The sequence below is a fragment of the Gorilla gorilla genome, chromosome 3 (genome assembly GCF_029281585.2).
Source record: "Gorilla gorilla gorilla isolate KB3781 chromosome 3, NHGRI_mGorGor1-v2.1_pri, whole genome shotgun sequence".
In the NCBI taxonomy this organism is placed as follows: Eukaryota; Metazoa; Chordata; class Mammalia; order Primates; family Hominidae; genus Gorilla; species Gorilla gorilla.
Genome location: NC_073227.2, coordinates 135,245,086 through 135,268,652, shown reverse-complemented (window position 1 = coordinate 135,268,652; position 23,567 = coordinate 135,245,086). Strand labels below are relative to the sequence as shown.

Genomic DNA, 23,567 nt, shown 5'->3' with positions numbered 1-23,567 from the left:
AAAGGGAAATGAAAAGCAAACCAATGGCCTCTGAAATGTTTGTAATTAGTAAAATAATCCTTCTATCATGAGCACTGGGTATTTTGAAAGTTTCAACTATTAAGGTCTAGAAATGTCCTAGTTATCTAGAATAGGCACATGACCTGGATGAGGATCACCAATCTTGAATTGATAATTCCATGGTGTCCTTGCCAGTGAAGGATGTGGAGAATAGTGAGCAAAGCAAAATTTTAGTAGCAAAAAGGCAATGTAGACTTTGAATAACTAGATATAATAAAAACAAAAGTTATTTTAATGCATCCTATAAAAATATGGAATTATATATAAGGTAAATGGTATGATATTCTTTCAATCTATGTTCTTTTTAGCTTGATTGCGAATTTGCAATTTTTACTTATTTGGAGGGAAATATCCAAGGGTGCTTCTGCCCTTGCAAGGAACATAATTTCATCAGATTTTACTGCCCTTTCTAAGTCTTGTTCATTGCTTCAGGAAATCTTCTGCCTGCTTTGTTTATGTTTACTTAAAAGTAAATTTGCCTCATATATTCCACAAACACAAACCATGTGCATCACCTGTACCTGTGTGACAGCTGAGTTACATGTACTTTCACTAGACTGGCACTGTAGCCATAAACTGCCTAAAGCAATTTTAACTGAATTCCTTTTTCAAAGTTTAAATATATCTATAGTGCTAGATACTTAAACCAGTAAATATCTGTTGCAGTTTCAGTTATGCAGGGAACAATAAGATTGGAGAATGAAAAGGGAAATAATTGCTTTCTAATTTTCTGACTTAAAAATTAAAGCGATAGAAACAGAACAAAGTAAGAAAGTACAATTAAATGCTTAGCTTTTTTGGAGGGAAGATCCTTTACCCTTCATACTCACTGTCAAAAAACTTCACATGCACATGTGTGCATGCACACACGCACATAATTTAACTGCAGAGACAACGCCAGATTTGGATTCTAAATCTGAAACTACCTTGCTGTGTGACCTTCAGCAGGGCCTAAATAAAACACCTTGCATCTCAGCTTTCTCAGCTATCAAGAAGGGATAATAATATCTGTCTTGCCAGGTTGCTTTGAAGATTAGAAATAATCTACGTCAATCAAGTGCCTGGAATATAGAAGGTGATCAATAAAAGTTAGATATTATGTTTGCTGGTATTCAGATTTTCATACAGTATAAGAAAAGTCAGAGTAGGAAAAGTCTGAACAAACATGTTCAGAATATAAAATAGAAAATACAAACATCCGTTAATAAAGTTTTGATTAACAGACTAAAGGGAAAACTTGCCAGGAAAAGAGGTGAAAACAGAAATGGGCATCTGGAAATCCCTAAAATAGCATAATATAAAAGGATTACAGTTACAAAAAAAGACAATCTGCCTATATTGAGGAACATACCGATAGGAATACCTGAAATAATGTAAATTAAGTTGTTAGTAATAAAAATATTTGGAACAGCAAGTATTGTAACAGCTTAGCATCCCAACATTCTGGGAAAGTATAAATAGATATTAACTAGTGTCATCCTCTTCCCCCAAAAAGCATGCTTATCCATATTCTCTCTGTGTTGGAGACAACGACAACTCTTTTCAAGTCTTACATTAAATCTGCTTATTTCTGTGAACATTTTATTTCACCAGTTTTGCAAGCAGAAATTAGAATGCCAAAGACATGTGCACTGCAATAAAGAAGATAAGTGGCCGAGTTGAACATACAGAACCAAGAACGAGCTCACAAATAAGACTTTGACATTCAACAGTGGCACTGAATAATCAATTAGTCTACTTTTCTACCTTTGCTAAGCATAAAGAAATCTTCATTTGAGCAAATGAAGTGAACACCTACTCTGAGATTTGCTCTGCTGGGTTATGTGTGGGGAAATTCAATAAGTATAGGTTGAGAACTGCCTTCCTATTGCTTTGTATCTAAAAATGCAGTTCAGAAATGAAATTCTTTATAAATAGTTATATGATAATATGAGAGAAATAATGTTTAAGTTCTAAAGTGATGGTGTACTCATTAACTAGCTTCTGGGACTGCCATGAAAGACAGCATTGGGGATTATGTATGGTGTGTTGTAGGAGTTTTAGATGCTAAATGTCTATACAGTTAACATTATGTTTGTTTTCAAACATATATCCAAATTAGTCTATGCCGATTGCTAAATGTTTACTGTGCCTGTCCTAAGTCATTCTACAAATATTTATTCAGCATTTCTTAAGTATTGGGTTGTAGCAATAAAGAAGACAGAGACCTCGCCTTCAGAGAACTTACATTCTAGTTGACATAGAATTACTATTAACTATAACTATACTTATATATATAAACATTACAAATATATACACAAAGAAAATAATTTTAGGTACTGACATGTAATTAAGAACATATGACAGGAAACTCAGAAAGAGACAAGAGTGGGAAGAAGCTTTGACTGTCGTCATCAGGGAAGGCCACTTGCATGGGTTGACATTTGTGTTGAGATCTGAATGGTAATGGTAAGCGGTGCTGAAACTATTGGCTTTATGAGTTGCAGGAACCAGGCAGCAAGTATACACAGAAATGTGTTAAATTAGGATTATATAATGGTCTTCAGGTAATCTAGTAGGGCAACCTATATCCTCAAGTTGGCTAAAGATACTCCAAGCTATTTCTCTACAAAGTAACTCACGGATGCCAGAAGTCTAGTGATCTGACTGTGTGAGGCAAAACTTATCCTGTGGACAGACAGTCACACATGGTGCTGGTACATTCTAATGATGGACCAAGAAGTCTCTCAAGATGAACACCTGCAGTAAAGCAACCCATCAGTGAGATTTACTCTTTCTCTTGCTCCAATTGCCTAACTAATCTTGCCTAACTAATCTGGACAAAAAGAAAAGAAGGGCAAATGTGGAATCAAATAATAAATACTCTTACATACAGCATGATTTAACGATTTTAAATAACATATAATGCTGTCAACAACCACATGAGATAAATATTACCAACCACTATTTTATAAATAAGGAACTAAGGTCCAGATAATTTAGGAAAATTGCTTAATACACAGGCAGTCTCCCTCATGAGTTCATGCTCTTAATGACTGGGCTATGCTACCCCTCTAAAATAAATAGGGAAGATATTAGTAGATATTAGCTTAAGCTAGAAATGTAGGCAAAATTTTGGGGAAAAATATGAGTATTGCATGGAGAAATAATTCAATGATTAGGGTACAAACATGAGAATTTCTACAGTAGTGAATACAGTATAACTGAAGCATTAAGTTGATGTTGGCAATTATTAACTCAGAATAGTGCTACTCAAAGTGTGGTCCATTAACAGCCTATTTGAATTATTTTGTTGCTGATTTACCATGAGACAAGAAGCTGGTGCCAGAGTAGAAATCAACTATATCACTAAGCATACCAGTTGCTTTCCTTGAAATTTTGTTTTTATCTTGTAACAGAATGTTCTTTTTGAAACAAGCAGTGCATTGATTCACATTCTTGCACAAGCTCCTTATCTTCTCATAGACAAGTACTTTGAAACACAATGAGCTAGAGTATAGGTGATGTTGCCGTAATTATGCCATTCAAAAATACATTGGCTAAATGAAATGAAAATGTATTTCTCACTCATGTAACTGTCCAGAAGTAAGCAGGTAGTCTAGGAGCTGCAGACAGTTCCACTCCACATGATCACCCAGGGCCTCAGACTGATAGGCTCTTCAATATATGGCTTCCACTTGAGGTCAAGTTACATGCTGCAATCTAGCCATTTTACAGCTGGTGGTCAGTTGGAAAGGAGAAATCCAGGGAGTGTGGCTTTATTTTTGAGGATACTTCATATCATTTCGTCTCACTTTCCATTGGACTGAAATTAATATGAAGAAAGCTACATTGAAGAAAGAGTGTGAAATATACTCTCTAGCTGGGAATCTGCATAATAAGCTAAATAGGGGATGCTCCATTATCGACTGAAGAAATGGAGAATAGATAGTTCAGCCTTCTCTGCCACAGTGAAAAATATGGTTAGTTGAACTAAAACTACACCATATGAGTATATGAGATGGAATACTAAATAAAAAGATGGCAGAAAATGGAGATATCAGTTAAAACAATATTTCAGTTATGTGAATTAAATAAGGAATGTCGTTTACTGGCTTCTAATTAATTCCTTTTATCACAGTTTCCATAGATGAATTTGTAGAAAAATCCAGGATCTGTAACCTAATTTTTTCCAAGGTAAATTCTAACATAATATGGTTGTCATTATACATTACTGATCCCTTTAGATTGTACTTCAGCCTTGTTCCAATGAGAGCAGGGATAGAAATGTATTTGAGTCAAGAGTGCCTTTTAATTTTATAGAGTATGAATATGAATAGCCATTGCCATAGGTAGTGTTCCCTAGAAGCAGAAAGTGAGATAGAGATTCCATTGCAAATGATTTAAGAAATGCTTTCAGGAAAAACCTATAAGGGAAACTATGAAACTGAAAAGATGGGAAAAGGGCTGACAAGGATGTCATCTCTGGTAAAACCTAGCCTTACCTGATCTGCAGGGAGAGAACTAGTCACAGGCCAGTTGTCTCACCTTGAGGCAAGCAGGTCAATCTTCCGTAACCCTGCATCCACTGGAGGTGGGCTATCCCCTGAGAATGAGGAGGGATTGCAGAGTTTGATTTCCAGTCAGGTGGCTTCTATTAGCCAGGGAGAATTCTCAATCCCCTAGCTGGGGGCAATAGCAGCTGGCAAAGTTCAGAGGAGTGGAGGGTTTGCTCTAGTCTGAAAAGAGGATGTTTTCAGTGGAGAAAAGAGCATCCACCACACTCTACTCTGTACACGCTCAGTTTCATTTGTTATGTTCACTCCAACCAGACACATTTTTTCTCATGATTCTATAAACTTCATGCCTGGAGAAATTTATAAGAGGAGAATTATTTTGAGAAACTATAACACAATTGTTGCTTTTGGTCCCAAAGGTGAAATCAGTGATTATTTTCTCCCATTTTGTCTCCTATTCTGTATTTCGCCCACCTTTGTCTAGCATTTTTGCTGGCCTAGAAGAAATACTGGGTGGGTCAGATAGTCTTAGGACTGGAGGAAGTAGCAGCAGTGGTAGTTTGTCTCAGTAACTCTCCTCTTGTAAATTTCTTTAGGAGAAAGGCTGTGTTTAGATAAAGATGACTTAAGGAGTACACTATGGTAGTCTGTTCTGGCACCCCCATCTAGCACTTATCAGGCAGTAGTTGCCATACTTTCCCATTTACAGTTATAACTGGGTAAGGAAGTACCAACAAGCAACTTAGTGAACTATTTGAATGCTAAAGATACTTCTCCCTGTTCTCACTATATAGTAGCTGTTCTAATTCTTCATGATTATGTGGGTCAATTGCCCCTACCAGGATGGTAGCTCATTTCCATGTCTGCCAATCTACTGGCACAAAAAGTCCAAAGTGACCAGGTAGGAGTTTTAGTTTTGTGTTTGGTGAGCCCCTTCCCATGTCTCCTGGTGGAATCTTCCCTGCTATGGGAGCTAGAATTCCTAGATCCACCAACCTTAAAGTTATGAGGAAAGAAAGCACAAATTCTCCAAGCATATCATCAGGAATACTGGTAAGGGGGTCCATTCCCACATCAACTCCTGGACTCAAATACACAACTCTTTGGACAAAGGGTAGAGTAGAGGCACCTGTTGGTGATATAGTGTATTCCTTCAATAAAAATGATTTGTTGGACTCTGCACCAACTAATAGTTTATGATTTAAGGCGTACACTATATCTTCAAGCTGGCACCTCAACTGTATCTTTTAAGTGGCCTTTCCATCACTCTCAGGCGAGCAACTTGTAGAAAGTGGGGTATGTTAATAGGACTAGTGACTTTCAGGGCCATATGCCTACTGCTATGCTTCCTTTACCAGAAAGAAGTTTCCCTTATCTCAAGCAATAGTACGTAAGATAACACGTCAATGAGTCATATACTATGTGAGCCCTTTCATAGTGGTGATAGCCAGGGCTACATGGGCAGAGAAGGAGAGTCAATATTTGGAATACATGTCAAACCTGATGTAGGTGAATCATGCCCTTTTCATTATCACAGTGTCCAATATAATCAATGTTTCACTAAGTGGCAGGATAATGCTATTTCTGAGATTTGAAAGTATTTGCTGTTACTGTCAGGTCAGATATTCAGCACTGGCAGTAACTACAGAAGACATAGGGGAAAGAGGTCCATGCATGGCTTTCACCTGTGCTGCCATGGTTACTCTATTCATGAGCCATTTGCATTAGCTCTGGGTTAGTTGACAACAGAGGTTAGGCAACATGTAGGAATGTTGTAACCTGGCTGAATCATACTGCTCTCTTGGTTGTCAGAGCCTCTTCTACATAAAATGCTCTCTGATGTACATTAATGTATAATACAAAGATCATCACACACTTTGGACACTATCATAGGTCCATCCACATGCCTCTTTCTTAGAACTTCCTATCTTAATTTTCCTAGCTTGTTCCTTCAAGTTGCCTGTCATGTCCATCCTATGCCATTTATTCATCTCTGCTGACTAGTTTGTCATATCCTTACCTTTGGCTATAAGTCTATCCACAAAGCAAACAAAAAGTGGATGACTAGGTACACTGCCCACAACTCTGACAACTGAAAGAGTTCCATTAACCAGCGATTTTTAGAAACCCCTCTGAATGGAACTGTAGTGCCACCAAAGTCCATTTTAGTCTTCTACTAACATATGTGTTAGCCCATCTGCAAACCAAGCCTGGGTTTCTCCTCTTTGTCAGCAGGTTATAGGAACCCTTCACAAAACTAAAAATGAGCTGATGGAGAAGCATCAGTGCAACAGTGACAGGTGACTTAGAGTCATGGGCCACTGATTTGTAAGTGGCTCCTGGATCAGCCTGACACTGATCCCAGATATACCATTCCCATCTTACAGTGAATTGTTGCTGGACATACCTGAACTTATGATTTGATGGGTCTATCACTATTCAGTTCATGGTGGGTAGTTATGGCCACTTGATCATATTAATGACTCATGACAAACACTCTCTTCCATAGCACTCTCTTCTTGTATACAGCAGTATACAAGTGCTATGGTTTGCATGATATGATTCAGATAGTATGCTTTGCTACAGAACCTTAAAAGTGTACATTGAGATTCTTTTCAAGTACTTGCCAGATATTCCACATGGCATCCATTTATATCATTGATGCCATAGTATCATGAATCTTCCAGCATATAAAGCCCAAATGTGAGGGTGGCTTGTACTTCAGCCTTACCTACTGCATACCCCTTTCTTGCTCTAGGCCCCATCCTAAACTTGAAGCTATCTGTATCACTCAATAAATGCACAGAGAAACATTTCCTAGCACTGTGCTACCTCTTAGCAGTAGGAGTTGCAATGTACAACTTACACTTTGCTATGAACGGGATGTCCCAGCGTGCTCAAGATGTCCAGACCCCTGAAAGCTTAAAAGGTGGCAGGCTCCTAAAACTTTGTATGCTTGTCTTCCATCCTCTGAGGTGCATGTGTTTTATTAAGGCAGCCATAGTAATTTCCACTTATTTGTCAGGTCCAAATATCATGTCATCAATATAGTGAGCCAGTGTTAGGTTCTGCAGAATGCCAGGGTGATACTGGTCCCTTTAGTCTATATAATGACACTGGGAAGAATCGGCCTAAGCATTTCTTAATGGATCTTCTATTTTAATTGGATAAAATTATATTCTGTTGTAGAATAAAATGATATTGAGAAGTCTATGATTTTGCAGCACCTATATTTGGCAAAATGGTTAAAAGAAACATAATTAGAGAAAACTCACTTGACAAGTGTTATATTTAAAAGTATTTGTCAAAGAAAAACATTCTTAATGGAAAATAATTGTGAAAATATTTGGTCTCTAATATTTAGACATTTTCATATTTAAAAAATTGGAACTGAAAATTTGCTTATCAGCCAGGCACAGTGGCTCATGCTAATCCCAGCACTTTGGGAGCCCAAGTCCAGAGAATCACTTGAGGCCAGTAATTCCAGACCAGCCTGAGCAACATGGCAAAACCCCATCTCTACCAAAAAAATAAAAAATTAACCGGGCATGGTTGTGCATGTCTGTAGTCTCAGATAATCCGGAGGCTGAGGTAGGAGAATCACTTGAATCTGAGAAGAGAAGATTGCAGTGAGCCGAGTTGGCACCACTGCACTCCAGCCTGGGTGACAGAGCAAGACTGTGTTGAAAAAAAAAAAAGAAAGAAAGAAAGAAAGGGAAGGGAAGGGGCTTATCTCAACTCTCTCTCCAGTTAAAAATACAGTGGCTTACAGAGAAGAGTAATTTGAGTGTCAACACTTTCACATTTATTAACTATGAAATGCAAATTTGAGAAGGATTGAAGATAATTTTATAGAAAAGCAAAACATAATAATATCATATCAAAAACGATCATTCTTCAGAACTTTGGTGACATAGTATTAAAGAAAGATGTATCTAAAGAATTGATTAATACCACCAATGGCATTCTTCACAGAAATACAAAAAAAAATCCTAAAATTAACATGGAAGCACAATGGACCCAGAATAGCCAAAGCCATCCTAGGCAAAAAGTACAAAATAGGAAGAATCACATTACTTGACTTCAAATTATACTACAGAGCTATAGGAACCAAAATGCATGGTATTGGCATGCAAATAGACACATAGACCAATGAAACAGAATAGAGAATCCAGAAATAAACCCATACCTCTACAGTGAACTCATTTTCACCAAAGATGTCAAGAACATACATTGGGGAAAAGATAGATTCTTCAGTAACCAGTACTGGAAAAACTGGATAGCTGCATGCAGAAGAATGAAACTAGACCCCTATCTCTCGCCATACACAAAATAAAATTAAAATGGATTAAAGACTTAAAACTAAGACCTCAAACTATAAAACTACTAAAATAAAACATTGGGGAAACTCCCCAAGACATTTAGTCTGGGCAAAGATTTCTTAAGCAATGCCCCACAAGTCCATGCCAAAGCAAAAATGGGCAAATGGCATCACATCAAGTTAAAAGGCTGCACAGCAAAGGAAACAATAAAGTTTGGAGACAACCCAAAGATTGAGGTAAAATATTTGCAACTACCCATCTGAGAATGGATTTTTAACCAGAATATGTAAGGGATTCAAACAACTCTACAGGAAAAAAAAAACAAACTAATAATCTGATTTAAAAATGGGCAAAGGATCTGAATAGACATTTCTCAAAAGAAGACATACAAATGCCAAATTGTTATATGAAAATGTTCTCAACATCACTGATCATCAGAGAAATGCAAATCAAAACTACAATGAGATACCATCTCACCCCAGTTAAGACATATCTTGTCCAAAAGACAAGTAATAACAAATGCTGGTTAAGATGTAGAGAAAAGGGAACACTTGGACACTGTTGGTGGGAATGTAAATTAGTACAACCACTATGGAAAACAATATGGAGTTTCCACACAAAACTAAAAATAGAACTACCATGTGATTCAGCAATCTAACATCATGAATATTAAAAATATTGTAAAAAAAGAAAGGAAATTGGTCGGGCTCATGCCTGTAATCCCAGCACTTTGGGAGGTTGAGGTGGGCGGATCATGAGGTCAGGAGATAGAGACCATCCTGCTAACATAGTGAAATCCCGTCTTTACTAAAAATACAAAAAATTAGCCGGGTGTGGTAGCACGTGCCTGTGGTCCCAGCTACTCGGGAGGCTGGGGCAGGAGAATCGCTTGAATTTGGGAGGCAAAGGTTGCGGTAAGCCGAGATTGTGCCATTGCACTCCAGCCTGGGCAACAAGAGCAAAACTCTGTCTCAAAAAAAAAAAAAAAAAAAAAAGAAAGGAAATCAGTATATTGAAGAGATACCTGCACTCCCACATTTATTTCAGACCTATCCACAATAGCCAAGATTTGGAAGCAACTTAAGTATCCATCAACAGAGAAATGAATGAAGGGAATGTGGTACTTATACACAATGAAGTACTATTCAGCCATGAACAAGAATGAGATTTTGTCATTTTCAACACCATGGATGAAACCTAAGGATATTACGTTAAGTGAAATAAGCCAGGCACAAAAAGGCAAACTTCACATGTTCTCATGCATTTGTAAGAGCTTAAAATTAAAACAATTGAACTCATGGAGATAGAGCATACAGTGATGGTTACCAGGGGCTGGGAAGGAAAGTGGAGGTGCTGGGAATGGGGATTGTTAATGGGTGCAAAAATATAGTTAGATCGAATGAATAAAATCTAGTATTTAATAGCACAACAAGGTGACTACAGTCAACAATAATTTATTTTACATTTAAAATAACCAAAAGCATAAAATTAGAACATTTGTAATACAAGAAATGATAAATGCTTGAAGTAATGGATACCCCATTTACCCTGATGTGATTATTATGTATTGTATGCCTGTATCAAAATATCTGATGTATTTCAAAAATGTATATACCCACTATGTAGCCATAAAATTAAAAATTAAAAAATTAAAAATTAAGTGAAAAAGGAACTAATTAAAGTACAGAAATATGAACCATAAATGTTTTTCCTTCTTGTTTCATTGTTAATATTTGGATAATAAATATAAAAATTGAATGTTTTAATTTCCAAGGTATATGTCTTTTAAAAATACTTTTACTTGTGACAATCATCTTGAATATAATTATTGTGTAGGTCACCAATATAATAAAACCAATATGGCAGTCAATAAATATTTCAAAAATTTTATCCTTTTAATTTTAAAAGCCCTTTTAATTCTCAAAAGAGTAATGATTTTGGTAATAAATTAGAGTCAGCCAGATAGAATGAAATAAAAACTGGCACTGGAAGTGTAGGTTAGATGGGCATAATATTGGACCAATGGATACATTGGGTATGTTGAGTCTGAAATTTCCTCACCGTATCTATACAAAAATGATATATTTGCAATATAAAACCTTAAGTCTAGAGCTCAGGAGGGAGGTAGAGGCTGGACACTGATCTGGAAGCTATCAGCTTATAAGATGTGGCCAAACCATGGGAATATCTGAATCAAAACATGAAATGAAATGAAAAGGAAAAGTTGGCCAAGTCTGGAATTCAAGGATAGCATTCCAGCCTCTAGGGAGAAAAAAATAGGAATGATTAGGGAGAACACAGTAATATGAGTAACTATGATGAAACCAGGTTAAGTCAAGTCCTCTGATATATAGACATAAAACATAAACCAAGAAATAGAGTAGTATCACAGGGATTAGAGCCTTGCCAAACGCTGAAAGATGATAACAACAGGAAGGACTTGATGCTGAGTCCCAGCCTTGAGATAAGGAAGGTGTCAATAACTTTATTTAAAAAAGACTTGGAAATCAGAGAACCAGAGTGAGATCTAACTCCAAGTTCTAAGGTATTAGGCCAGAATTTGATTCCATCTTTTAAACAAGTTTTAGAGAACAGAGCCAGACAGTCATTACACTGTGAGGTTACTTATTCTTCCTTCTTGCAGAATCCATGTGATGATAAACGACACAAAGACATCTGGTCCAGAGAGAAAACTTGTGACCACTTACCAAAATTTCTAGTAATTGGTCCACAAAAAACAGGTAAAAATAGCCAATTGTGCTACTTATATCCTTTTTAAAAATATTTTATGAAATACATTGGTATATGGATTTATCAGATTAGATTTTTCTTTGTGAAATATTTAGCTATCCATGCAAGTTTATTATTTGAACTGCTTGTCATCTCCATGATTCGTATTTATACCATGAACCTCAAGAGGATCTTAAAGTTTCCCACTAATTAGCCTTAAACACTAAATTCTTTATGAACTTTAAAACTGTTCAACATACATGCCAAATTTGGACAACTTTGAACTTATGTGTCTCAGTTGTTGTACCTCATCTTTAATTTTTACTTTTTTGGCTTTATTTAATTAATTTCTAAAGCAATTTATAAAAACATGTTTTGGCCCGATTCAAACTATTTTATCTGGTACATCAGCCTTTGAATTGATTTTTATTCAGAGTCACTGCCATGATTACTTTCAAATATTTTACATGTGTGATTCCTTTAAAAAAATCAATCATTAGGTATTAGCATGGTATGGACTTACTTTCCGAAACACTTGAAGTTCATCAGGTATTTTTTCCTTGGTATTCTCTCATGCACTGAAGGACAACTGTATAAGAATGCAGTAAAGGAGAGTGAAAGCATTTCACCAATGAGATGACACTTTCAATTAGAATATTTTATACTTTCTTCAGTATGTGACAGTTTTATACACTTTGCTCATGTCCTGATTAATTAAAGTTTTTATTGAGTTGCTGTATTTTGAATTCACTACTTTGACTAGAAGCATTTTCATCAGTGAGTGCACAAACCATAACAGAAAACAAACAGTCTCAATAAATAAGCCTGGCCCAGATGAAGATATTTGTAATACAAGTAAGTAGGTCATTTTAAAAGTTGTGGGCAAAATTTCCGGACTATTAAATATTGGTTGTTGAAATCTTTTCTTTCTCTACGAATATAAATTGTATTACAACAGTAAGTTAACACATGTGCAGGCGGGGGAAAGAGCAACACATATTTTCAGATAGATCACTTTTGTTGTTGTTTAAAATGTACATTAATTTTCTACCAACTCCCTTACAGCATTGCTAACTCTGGAGTGACTAATAAAGAAATAAAACACTCCTGTGTTGTAAAATTGTGTTAAAAATCTAATAGAAAGATGTATCCCCTATCATTTGTCATTGAATATTATTATGTTTTAGTTCTGTGAGAAAATTACAGCTTAGTAACTGTAAATCTATGTTTCTTTCTTGTTGTTTGCATTCATAAAGACATTAAGCTATACCTTTAGATTTTCATATTTGACCTACCAGTATGGAAATGATAAAGCATTTAGCTGGTTTTGGCTTTCCTAAGACAAACAAACAAATAAGATCTTAAAACAAAGGAATCAGATGGTAATAATATTTCACAGGCTATGAAAATATTCTTCTAATATAAAAACGGTTGTAGTAATTCTTAAAATCCAATTGTAGAAGTCTGAAGTCATAGTTTGTTCTTCTTATTGCTTCAGTTGGCAAAACACCCAGTGCTGTCAGAGACTATAAATTCACTGCAGGGGGGTCACAAATACGTGTTGCCAATCTTCCCTTAAATGCAAACTTGTCTTTCAGTGACTTAAATGTGGTGCATGCATCTCTTACAAGAAGCATGAGGTACAAAAGTGGTTCCCAAACTCCTATTTGCTCAGTTTTTGTGAGGTGAGAATGGAAAGACGTGATATTTCACTTTGCCATTGCTGAATCCTAGAAGAGATTCCTGCGGGCTGAAAGTCGGTCAGGGAATGAGGAAGGGGAGAAGAGAAATAGGCAGAGATGATGGACATAGACTTAGAGACCTTAGACTTAAGGGACTCAAAGTTCAAATCATAGTCCCTTGTGAGCCTTTGAACAGATATTCATCCTTCATCATTCAGACTCAAATTCTGGTATTGTCAATGTAAAAAGAGGATTCTCATAGGGTTACATTTAGCACAACAATTATAAGAGCATAACTCATTGGCCTTAGATCTTTCAGAAGATCAGTGTTCACATTGTCAATATTAATGTCTCATGATTTGCCTGGCTTATCCCCGTACATTAAAACTAAGGAGGAGTTGATTATATATAAAATAGAATAGTTTCTATTAGTATAGGATTTTTTCCTCTTCTTCCATGAAATATTTATACTAAAGAAGTTGATACAAAAGGAAATGAGGTAAAAAAAATTGATAGAAAATTAATGTCAAGGATAGATGAAAAATTTAGGTGATAATTTTTAAAATGTGCATTTTGAGGTAATGGGCCCAGATTTTATGGCTGATTACATGAATATCAAGCCACATTTTTTCTGTTTCTAGTTGAGAGTGCTTGCTCTCTCCTCCCTATCAGATGCCTCTTGATGTCCCTTAAGGTCCTGGAGGCATGAAGGTATGTGTGCAGAACATAAAGGCTTTGGCTTTCTGTAGGCCAGGGGAGATCTGGGTACAATTATGTGACCAACAGGGTAATTAAACATTTCTACTTATTACTGAGTGAGGCTATAAAGTGTCTATATTTAGATAATCAACAACTAAAGAATATTTTTATCTGTGCCCTGCATTCATCTACCTTCAATACCTTAGGAATGTTAAACTATCAATTTTCTCATTTGTGTTTTGTGTGTCTCAAATCTCTCTTTCTCTTCACCCCCCTTAAGAAAGTGTTATCTTAAAAAGTATTTTTTAAAAAAACTTCTAGATTTCATGTTTCCTTCCAGTTTCTACTCTATTGCTAATTCATTTCCCTAGAACATTTTTTGTTTTTGATCTTCTCACATTTTCTCGTTTTTAAACTCCTGTTATATTTAGGAGTAAACCATATAAGCTCTTGAGGATGCCCCTCGTCCCTCATAACTATTACATCTGTATTTTTCAGTGTGGCTGAGAGATTTCTCCTGTCTAAACTTTAAGACTCTAATTTAGTTCTTAACCAGTTCTGTCTCCTTCATTCTTTTAATCAAGTTTGTATAATTCGATTTCATATTTGTTATTCCTTAAATCTTTTTAAATTAGTAATTACATCTCCCTAGGGCATTTATTAATTTTTCCATCTTATTTCGCACACAGTGTTTCATTCTAGGTGTTTTAACATGTCTTCCATCAAGGTGGTTGGTCCCCATGGATCTGTTGTTATGTTCTTCCCTTTAGCTACTCATTATCTCTTGGTGGCCATGTAAAGCTGTGAGGATCTAAAAGGGCGGCAATCTCATTAATACTCAAAGCGCAGTAGCCTTTGCTCATATGAGCTTAAGGTATATGTGAACAAAATGCCAATTATCTGCTGGCCTTGTCTACTTCCAGATCCCATTTGCAATGATAGTTGTTCTGCCAGCCCACCTATGTAGCTTGTCTGCAGCTCTGCTAGGCTAGGAAATCTAACAACTGCTGCTCACTCCAATGTATCACAGAACAGTTTACCTTTTCCAGAAGAAAAGTCTTGATTTATGAGAGTTATGATGACCCAGTCAGTTCATGAGTTCTTTCTGCTATAGCTGCCAGTCTCTGGCCTTGCTCTGAGGGAAATAAGGTTCAGAGATTACATTTGAGACTTCTGCAATGTGCACACAGGTGGTTTCTATCAGCCAGTCTGCTCTATCTAGTGCTCAAATTAGCAGACTTGATTGTCATATTTTGCCAGATAAGTCATTGAAGCAGCCATCTTTCAAGAGTCCTGCCTTCTTCTTTCAACCTTGCTGTGTAACACTTATGTTTTTAAGGAAAAGTATTAGAATACACTTCCTCCTAGAATCTGTCACTGATTTCCCAAGTCTAAATCACCCATTTTCTCATATATTGGAAAGGTGCTCTGGTCTTCTCTCATTATGGCACCTGTCCCACAACATCACAATTACTTGTGTACTTGTCCAAGTCCACACATGGACTTTAAGTTCATTGAGGGCAGCAAATGTGTTTTCTTAATCAAGAGTTACTTCCGGACCATACACAGAGTAGCACATCAACCTCTGTTAAATAGTTTGATTTCATTCATCTGAATTTCAATGCTAATTGAAGACCCACCAGTTAAGATACAATGCCTAATGATAAAGATGGAGACAGAAGGACCCTTGCCCTTCATGCTTTAGCCACTCACCTGACTCCTGGAGGAAAGTTGAGCTGCATGACTTCCGCAGTGCCACACTAGCTGCATCATCAGTCTGCTTTACTTTGGCCATGTGCTAATATTAAATCAGGCATTCTGATCAATAGAATCATGAAGACTAAAAATAGAACACTTAGATTGTGGCTGCATGGAATGCATCTAGTTGATTTTAAGGAAATCATTTTGACACTGGAAATAGTTGATTATTTTAATATTACTTTTTGAGCAAAAATATGCTGAAATAATATTTTGTCTCTTATTGCCATATAACCTTTTACTTTCTTTTTGTGTAATAGGAACAACTGCACTTTATTTATTTCTTCTTATGCATCCTTCAATCATCAGCAATCTCCCTAGTCCCAAGACATTTGAGGAAGTTCAGTTCTTTAATGGCAACAACTATCACAAAGGAATAGACTGGTAAGAAAAATAACAAAAAATAAATTCCATTATTAACACATGCTCAATCACTGCAGAGCAATTACAGATGTATGTGTGGCATCTGCATAATTACTGGATAAATTTGTTATGCTCAGTTCTACCACAGTGAATTAGAAATTAATTTATAATGATGATATGTTTAATCAGTGTTGCCTATAATGTGATTTGGACAGTGCAATAATGATAATATTTTTCTGCTAAATTAATATGATTGAATAAAAAACATTATGGGATATATTTCATCCAAATTATTCATAAGGGTATTTAAAATTCTCTTTAAGCATAGCATTATTTAACTGTGCCTAATTTTTTTCTGAACACATAATTTGTCTTCACAACAATGTTTCAGGCAACAAATAAATCAGTAGTTTATTTTATAATTCGTGACATGTATCTTCATTAACCACATAAACTATAAGTTTTGTTATAATATAGGCTGATATTTGTCATGCAAATAATAACAGGACATTTTCAAAACCATATCAATTCTAGTCACACACGTACATAAAATAAATATTAAGTAACACATGATAAATTATGAAAAAAATAAAATCACAGTATTTCCCCTAAACTAAAATAGAACAAACCTGATATTGGAAATGATTTTCACTCTGGTGATTTTTTCTAGCTCTATTCCAATTTTTCAAGAAAACATGGTCCTGAATTTAATTTCCAGTTCACAGGTATATAAAGCAAATCTCACCTGAGGAAAATTCCCCTCAATGCACACATCTGCAGCATGTAAGTTTGTGTGTCATCATCATGCATGAACCTGTTTGCAATGAAAGACACATTTTTTTAAGGTACAGCTAGGATCAGAGTTGGGCAGGTGCAATACCGGCGAGCAGATCAAGGTTCCCATTGTTGTTGGAGATGTGTCGACTCTGCATCTGGGACATTATATCCTACCTTACTTTTAAAAGGCTGAATAACCTTTGGAATTGCATGCAGGTTATTAAAAGCAGAACGGCAATTTTCTCTGATCTGTGAGCCCAAATGGAACACAAATTGTTTAGCAGGAATATAGATGAGACTCTTCACCACTCCGCATTTGGGAAACATAATAACAAATGTCAAAGAGGGAAATAAGTGTCTTATATGAATTCTTAATTGCTCTTATTATTTATTTCTAGAACATTTGAGGGTGAGAGAAGTGATGAGCTGTAAGGAGGGTTACACACATAATTAAATACTTGCACTGAATTAACCTCAGAACATATTGATTCCATAATCCACACGCAGAGGAACGTTTTGACAGCATATGGAGGAGGGAACCTACTGAGGCACCACAGGATCAACTGGCAGGAAATATCCCCTTAATTACTCTAGATAGACTATAAAGTGTTCACATTGCTACGTATACTACAAATTACGAAGAAATTAAGAAGGAAGAGAACCGCCATGCCCTAAAATTGTTGGTGTTTTATAGCTATTCAGACTTACACATTTTTCTGTCTTGTGAACTTTAATCTCACGGAATAATTTCTGCATTCAAATTTGCAAACATAAATTTACTATTTTTTAATATCAACTAAACAATATAGTGTAATTTGCTGTCTGCCACAGGCAAATAGTATTTCTGGAATTGGAGTTTTATAGCACAGAACATCTGCCCAAATGTATAGTACTTTTCCTTTGACCCTTATTGACCTACCTATTTCACCTCACTCCTTCCCATGCCCAAAATGGGTCATTAGAAGAGGAATATTTTGGGTTGACTTCACATTCGATGTGTATAGAATATCTATTATTTAAACTATAACAGCATAATAATCAGAAATAGCTATAAATGAATATTAAAACGTTCCAATTATTTCACATTCAGAATATGGCAAGAAAAATTATTTTCAGATTAATTAATTGTCTTTCTCTGCCTTCAGGTATATGGACTTTTTCCCTACACCATCCAATACTACAAGTGACTTTCTGTTTGAAAAGAGTGCTAATTACTTCCATTCGGAAGAAGCTCCAAAACGAGCTGCATCTCTTGTCCCCAAAGCCAAGATCATCACCATCCTCATTGACCCCTCAGACAGGGCATACTCTTGGTACCAGGTATGGTCAGTAAAAAAATCGGCTAAAAGCATTTTGTTATAGCTTAAATGGAGGCAATGAAAAATAACCAGAATAGAACCTAAATATATGAAAAGTCAAATGTAAGAATATCTAAACGCCCAACCCCCACCAAAAAATATGAGAAATGTGAGCTGTATATTTAACTCGTACCAAGTTGGGCAAGAACTTTCAGGCATAAAATAATTATTTAAAAAATCACACATCACCAAAGAATTAATAGATTTCCTAAGCTGTATAAACATGTAGAATGTTGATTTATCAAAAATTAACAAATTTAAAAGTCAGTATCTAGAGTGACAATACATGGTGAATGGCATAGAGCTTTATTTTATAAAAGTTTCGTCCAAGTTAATAAATAAATAAGTAAAATATCGCAGTAGAAAAATGAGCAAAGTGAACAAAAGGCACAGCTAAACAATCACACACAAAAAAACAACAGTGCAACAATTTATGTGAAAATAATCAACCCAATTGGAGACCAGGTCTCACACTATTACCCAGGCTGGCGTGCAGTGGCGTGATCATAGCTCACTGCAGCCTCTCCCTCCTGGGCTGAAATTATCCTCCTGCCTCAGCCTCCCAAGTAGCTGAGACTACAGGCACACACCACCACACCTGCCTATTTGTTTTATATTTTTTGTGGAGATGGGGTTTCACCATGTTGCCCAGGCTGGTCTTGAACTCCCGGGCTCGAGCAATCCACCAACCTCAGCCTCCCAAAATTTTGGGACTACAAGTATGAGCCACCAAGCCCAGCCCATTCTTTTTTTAGTATCTTGACAACAATTATGATGTTTTTCTCTGCTGGCAAGAAAGTGATTACAAAGGTTCTCAAGTGTTCCAATAGAAGGTACACTTAGGATATTTTCTGAAAACTCATTTGGCAATAATTACAAAAAAGGATGTAAAGATCTTTTAGTGATGTGATTCCCCTTCTGTAATTGATCATAAGGGAAACTTCAAAAGGACGGACAAATGTTTAGGAGCATTGCAGCACTATCTACAAAAATAATAACAAGAGGAAAGTGTTCATTGACATAGATTCATGTCATACTAAAATGGAATATTCTGCAGCAACGTTTAACTGTGGTTTTAATTAATAAAATAGTAATTAAAAGTTGTTTGTCTAATGTGTAGATATTAAATAATCATAATGATATGTAATTAAACATTGTGAATGTACTGTGAGGAAGTATGTAAAGGTTCTCTGAAAGCATTGCATAAGAAAATAAACTTAAGACCTAAAACTGAAGGACAAGTAGATATTCCCTGAGTGAGAATAGAAGAAAGGTGGAATAGAGGATACAGTATATGTTAAATGCATTGGATATAAAGAATCATGGCACATTTAAAGAGCTAGAAGAAATTCCACGTGGCTAGTGGGAAAATCCTAGGTAGAGACCTATAGGAGTTGCAGCTGAGAGGCACACTAGGGCTAGAACCATCTGGCTCTGCCATTTGTTGAGCAACTGAAAGCCTTTGAAAAACAGTAGCCAGTGTGTGACTACCAGATTTTCTTTTACAATACATCACATTATCTGCTATTTGAAGAAACTGGAATAGGACAAATGACTCTTTGGAGAAATCACACTTGAGGCTATTGCAATAGACCTACTGAGGTATGGAAATGGTGTAGACAAAAATGGTAAGTAGAAACTGAATGAAGAATAAGTATTCAGAGATATTTAGACATTAAAATCAACAGAATTTGGTGAGAACATAGTGTCAAGGATGAAACAAATTTCCAATCTGGGCACCTAGATGATGGCCACACATTCCCATGAAAAAAGAATCGCTCCAGTATACAGGAGGGTGGGGTGAGGTGGGAGGTGGGGACTAAAAAAGTGTGGATTATGATCATGATGAATGAACCTTCATTATCAAAACAACAGTAAAGTCAGCTGACACTCTGGGAGAAGTCTGAGCTAGATATTTGTGAATCAGAGGTATGAAGCCATGGCCATATAAATGGTGAAATCACCTGAGGAAAGAGTTTAGAGATGAAAAGTGCAGAGCGGGATGAGGCGCCAAGAAAGACAAGAAAATATAGCCAAAATAGAAGAAAAAAATCAGGAGTGCAGTGGCACTGATTCGAAGGGAAGAGAGTGCTGCCAGATGGAGGGGTGACAACAATTCCAAAAGCTGCTAAAAAATCAAACCATTAGGCAAAGCGAAAGATGTGGAGGGAAGTGGAGCCCTTAGCAAGAGAGTAAAAAAGAGCAAAGCCAGATGGATTTTGGTGAAAAAAGAAGTAATTAGGGGTGAAGAAATAGAGGCAGCACTTGCGAAAGACTCCAAGAGTGATTTTGAAGGGGTAAAACAGGACACTGGTTTATTACATAGAAGTAGAAGTAGAACTGAGAAAACGTGATCTGTAGTAGTGTTGATTTCATGTCATTTCCAAAGAAAAAGAGAGGTTAAAGGCCCAGAAGAGAAAATAGGTAACCAACTCTGCGGAGATACAGGAAAGAATGGCTATAGGAAATGGCTTAGATGGTGGGACCAGGGGCAACCCTGCCTCCATTCTGAGTTCTTAAGTTTTCTTGTGTTGAGATTCTTCTAGCTGTCTGATGGTTCCTGTAAGTGTTTCAAAAATATATTTTAAAAGCCTAAAACTAAATATGTATACAAAAGAAACTGCTATGTTAATGTGAAATACTTTTTCCATCAGTAACAAACTTTTTAATTAAATCATCATATGATAATTTGATGAGTCTAGTACTATATCATGATATATGATATATGATTTGATGAGTCTAGTACTACATCATATGATAATGATGAGTCTAGTACTATAATAACTTTGAAATAGTAGTGACCATAAGCAACATTTTGATATATCTAAGACACTGGTAATGGGATATAAAATAACTGATTTTTATTGGTGGTAAAATCACAATCACAGTACAATAAATACTGTGGCTGTTGTCTACATATATTCCATTCAGTAATTACTGAAAACAAAGTTTTTTGTTGTTGTTGCTTTTTTGTTTTTTTTTTAATGGAGTCTCACTCTGTCGCCCAGGTTGGAGTGCAATGGCGTGATCTCGGCTCACTGCAACCTTCACCTCCCAGGTTCATGCCATTCTCCTGCCTCAGCCTCCTGAGTAGCTGGGACTACAGGCGTGTGCCACCATGCCCGGCTAATTTTTTTTTTTTTTTTTTTTTTTAGTAGAGACGGGTTTTCATCGTGTTTTCCCCAATCTCCTGAACTCGTGATCTGCTTGCCTCGGCCTCCCAAAGTGCTGGGATTACAGGCGTGAGCCACCGCGCCCTGCCACAAAAAGTATTTTTGTCGTTTTTCTTTTTTTTCTTTTGCTGATCCAAGTTCGTAGACACACTGTATTCTATCAACAGGCCTATGTTTGAGAATCCCTGGGTTGAAACTTAAGGGATAGAAGAGGGGATGAATGTAGACACTGGTAAATCCAAAGACCTGAGATGGAAAAATTGAAGTGACTGTGATGGTCTCTCCTTCCTTTGAGAAGCCTGGAATGAGTTAATCTGATGAAAAGAGGGTGATAGTTTGAGGACACAGCAGTTTGAGAAGAGGAAAAAAAGAGGATGTGAAATCATTATACAGTGGTGCGATAAAGCTGACAACAAAAATGTAAATTCGCCTACAGCAATGATGGCCTAATACAAGTTGGTAATCTTGAAGTTATGATGGTAACAGTGTATATATACCAAAATCCCAACGATGTGAGTGCATTTTGTGTATGTACAAACTTAGTGCATATACAAATTAATACCAAAGTAAAGAAGACTAAAAGGGAATTTTTGAAGGGTGGAGTAGGAGAACAAGTAATTTCATTTTTTTCCTTTTTCTTGATTTTTCAAAATTTATTTAATAAAAAATGTATTACTGAAGACAAATACTGATGTATAGAAAAATGTGACATTGCAAACTGGAGGTCAAGTAGTTGGGATCCAAAAGAAACACTTAGATTGGAAGCAAAATTTATAAACTACCATCAGAATTTACCTAATACACAAGTCAGTATTTCCCACAAGGTACAAGTTATGTCTTTCTCACTTTGTGAACACTCATTGCAAAGCGAGATAAACTTATTTTTTCAGTATACCAAAAGCATTAAAGCGTGAAGCCTTAAAGTTTTGAATTTAAGCAATTGAGGAAAATGTTAAACATTTCCCTAGCAGAAAGTATGGTCACTACCTAGAGCAGATTTAAGTGAATCTTTTTTTTTCACATAGATTAAACCAGTTCAATAAAAGAGAATCTTTATGATGTGTGTGCCTCTCTGTGCTTGCTTTTTCAAATAAATTCTTTGAACATACATACAGGTTTGAAAGGAATTATTTTTTCTGATAGTACTTTTTATTGCTATATTGCAGTGAGCAGGGCCCCACACTGCTCCACATTTCAAAATAATGTAGCCTATTACTTAGCTAGTCCTGTCTATTCAGTAAATACCGTAAATCCAAAGCTCAGCAGGCATAATTCAGAAACTCCTACAAATGTCACCTGCCACTGTAATTTCTACCCCACATTTTTGTAACAGACCTTGCAGAGGAGCTATAGTGCTGTTTTTCCATAAAATATGTCCTTTTGTGACTTCATGGTCATATTTTTATGCTAATCTACTTAGTTGCAAGAATATAAACAAAAGTTGGTGCTAAACTGGTAAAAGTCAATATAGAACAGATTAAGCACAGTTTCATATTATCACTGCTTAAGGTAGACATTTTAGCATTACTGTATTAAATATGTATGTAGTGTGTTTCTTATTCTTCATTGAAATTATATAATTTCTACACATTTTGTTAATTAAATGAGTTATATAATCTATATACTCAGCATAAGGTATACACATGTAAAAATATCAATAAATATACAACAACAAGAGAACTTCAAAAGTGTATGCCACTTACTAATTATTCTTTAACCATTCATCAATTCCTAATCATCTTTACTTTTCTAGTTATTTTTATTTCTAACTCACACATAAGATCCATCACTCACACATAAGGCCAGCCATTACACAGTCATAGCACGGACCAGTATACTTCCACATTTACCCTACACTAGAATTTCTTCAAATTCACTTTTAGAAGTTTCACAACACTTATTCCCACATACCTCATCTATCTTAGCTCAAACTTACCTTAGATGACGAAGTCCTCTTACTTTTCACATGTGTTTGGTGGTTTTGTTTTTCTGATTATCACAATCTGTCTCCTTACATTTTAGCTTGAAAGCTTCAACAGTTGAAAAGTCCTTTCATGCTGCAGTCAGAATTAATCCCTTACTGATCTGGCTGTCACATCAAGTAACTTCTACCTCTAATCAAATATGTCAAATATACAACTTTATTCCA

At 36.0% G+C, this 23,567-nt stretch overlaps 1 protein-coding gene across 1 annotated transcript in view; it reads left to right on the top strand.

The window, feature by feature from the left end:
• LOC101137932 (N-deacetylase and N-sulfotransferase 4) overlaps positions 1 to 23,567 on the top strand; it is a 249,438-nt gene that overhangs the window by 213,521 nt on the left and 12,350 nt on the right. Inside the window, exons 7-9 of the mRNA XM_004040311.5 lie at positions 11,523 to 11,619; positions 16,008 to 16,131; positions 18,033 to 18,207. Coding sequence (XP_004040359.3) covers positions 11,523 to 11,619; positions 16,008 to 16,131; positions 18,033 to 18,207 — 396 coding nt within the window. The remainder of the gene's footprint in view (positions 1 to 11,522; positions 11,620 to 16,007; positions 16,132 to 18,032; positions 18,208 to 23,567) is intronic.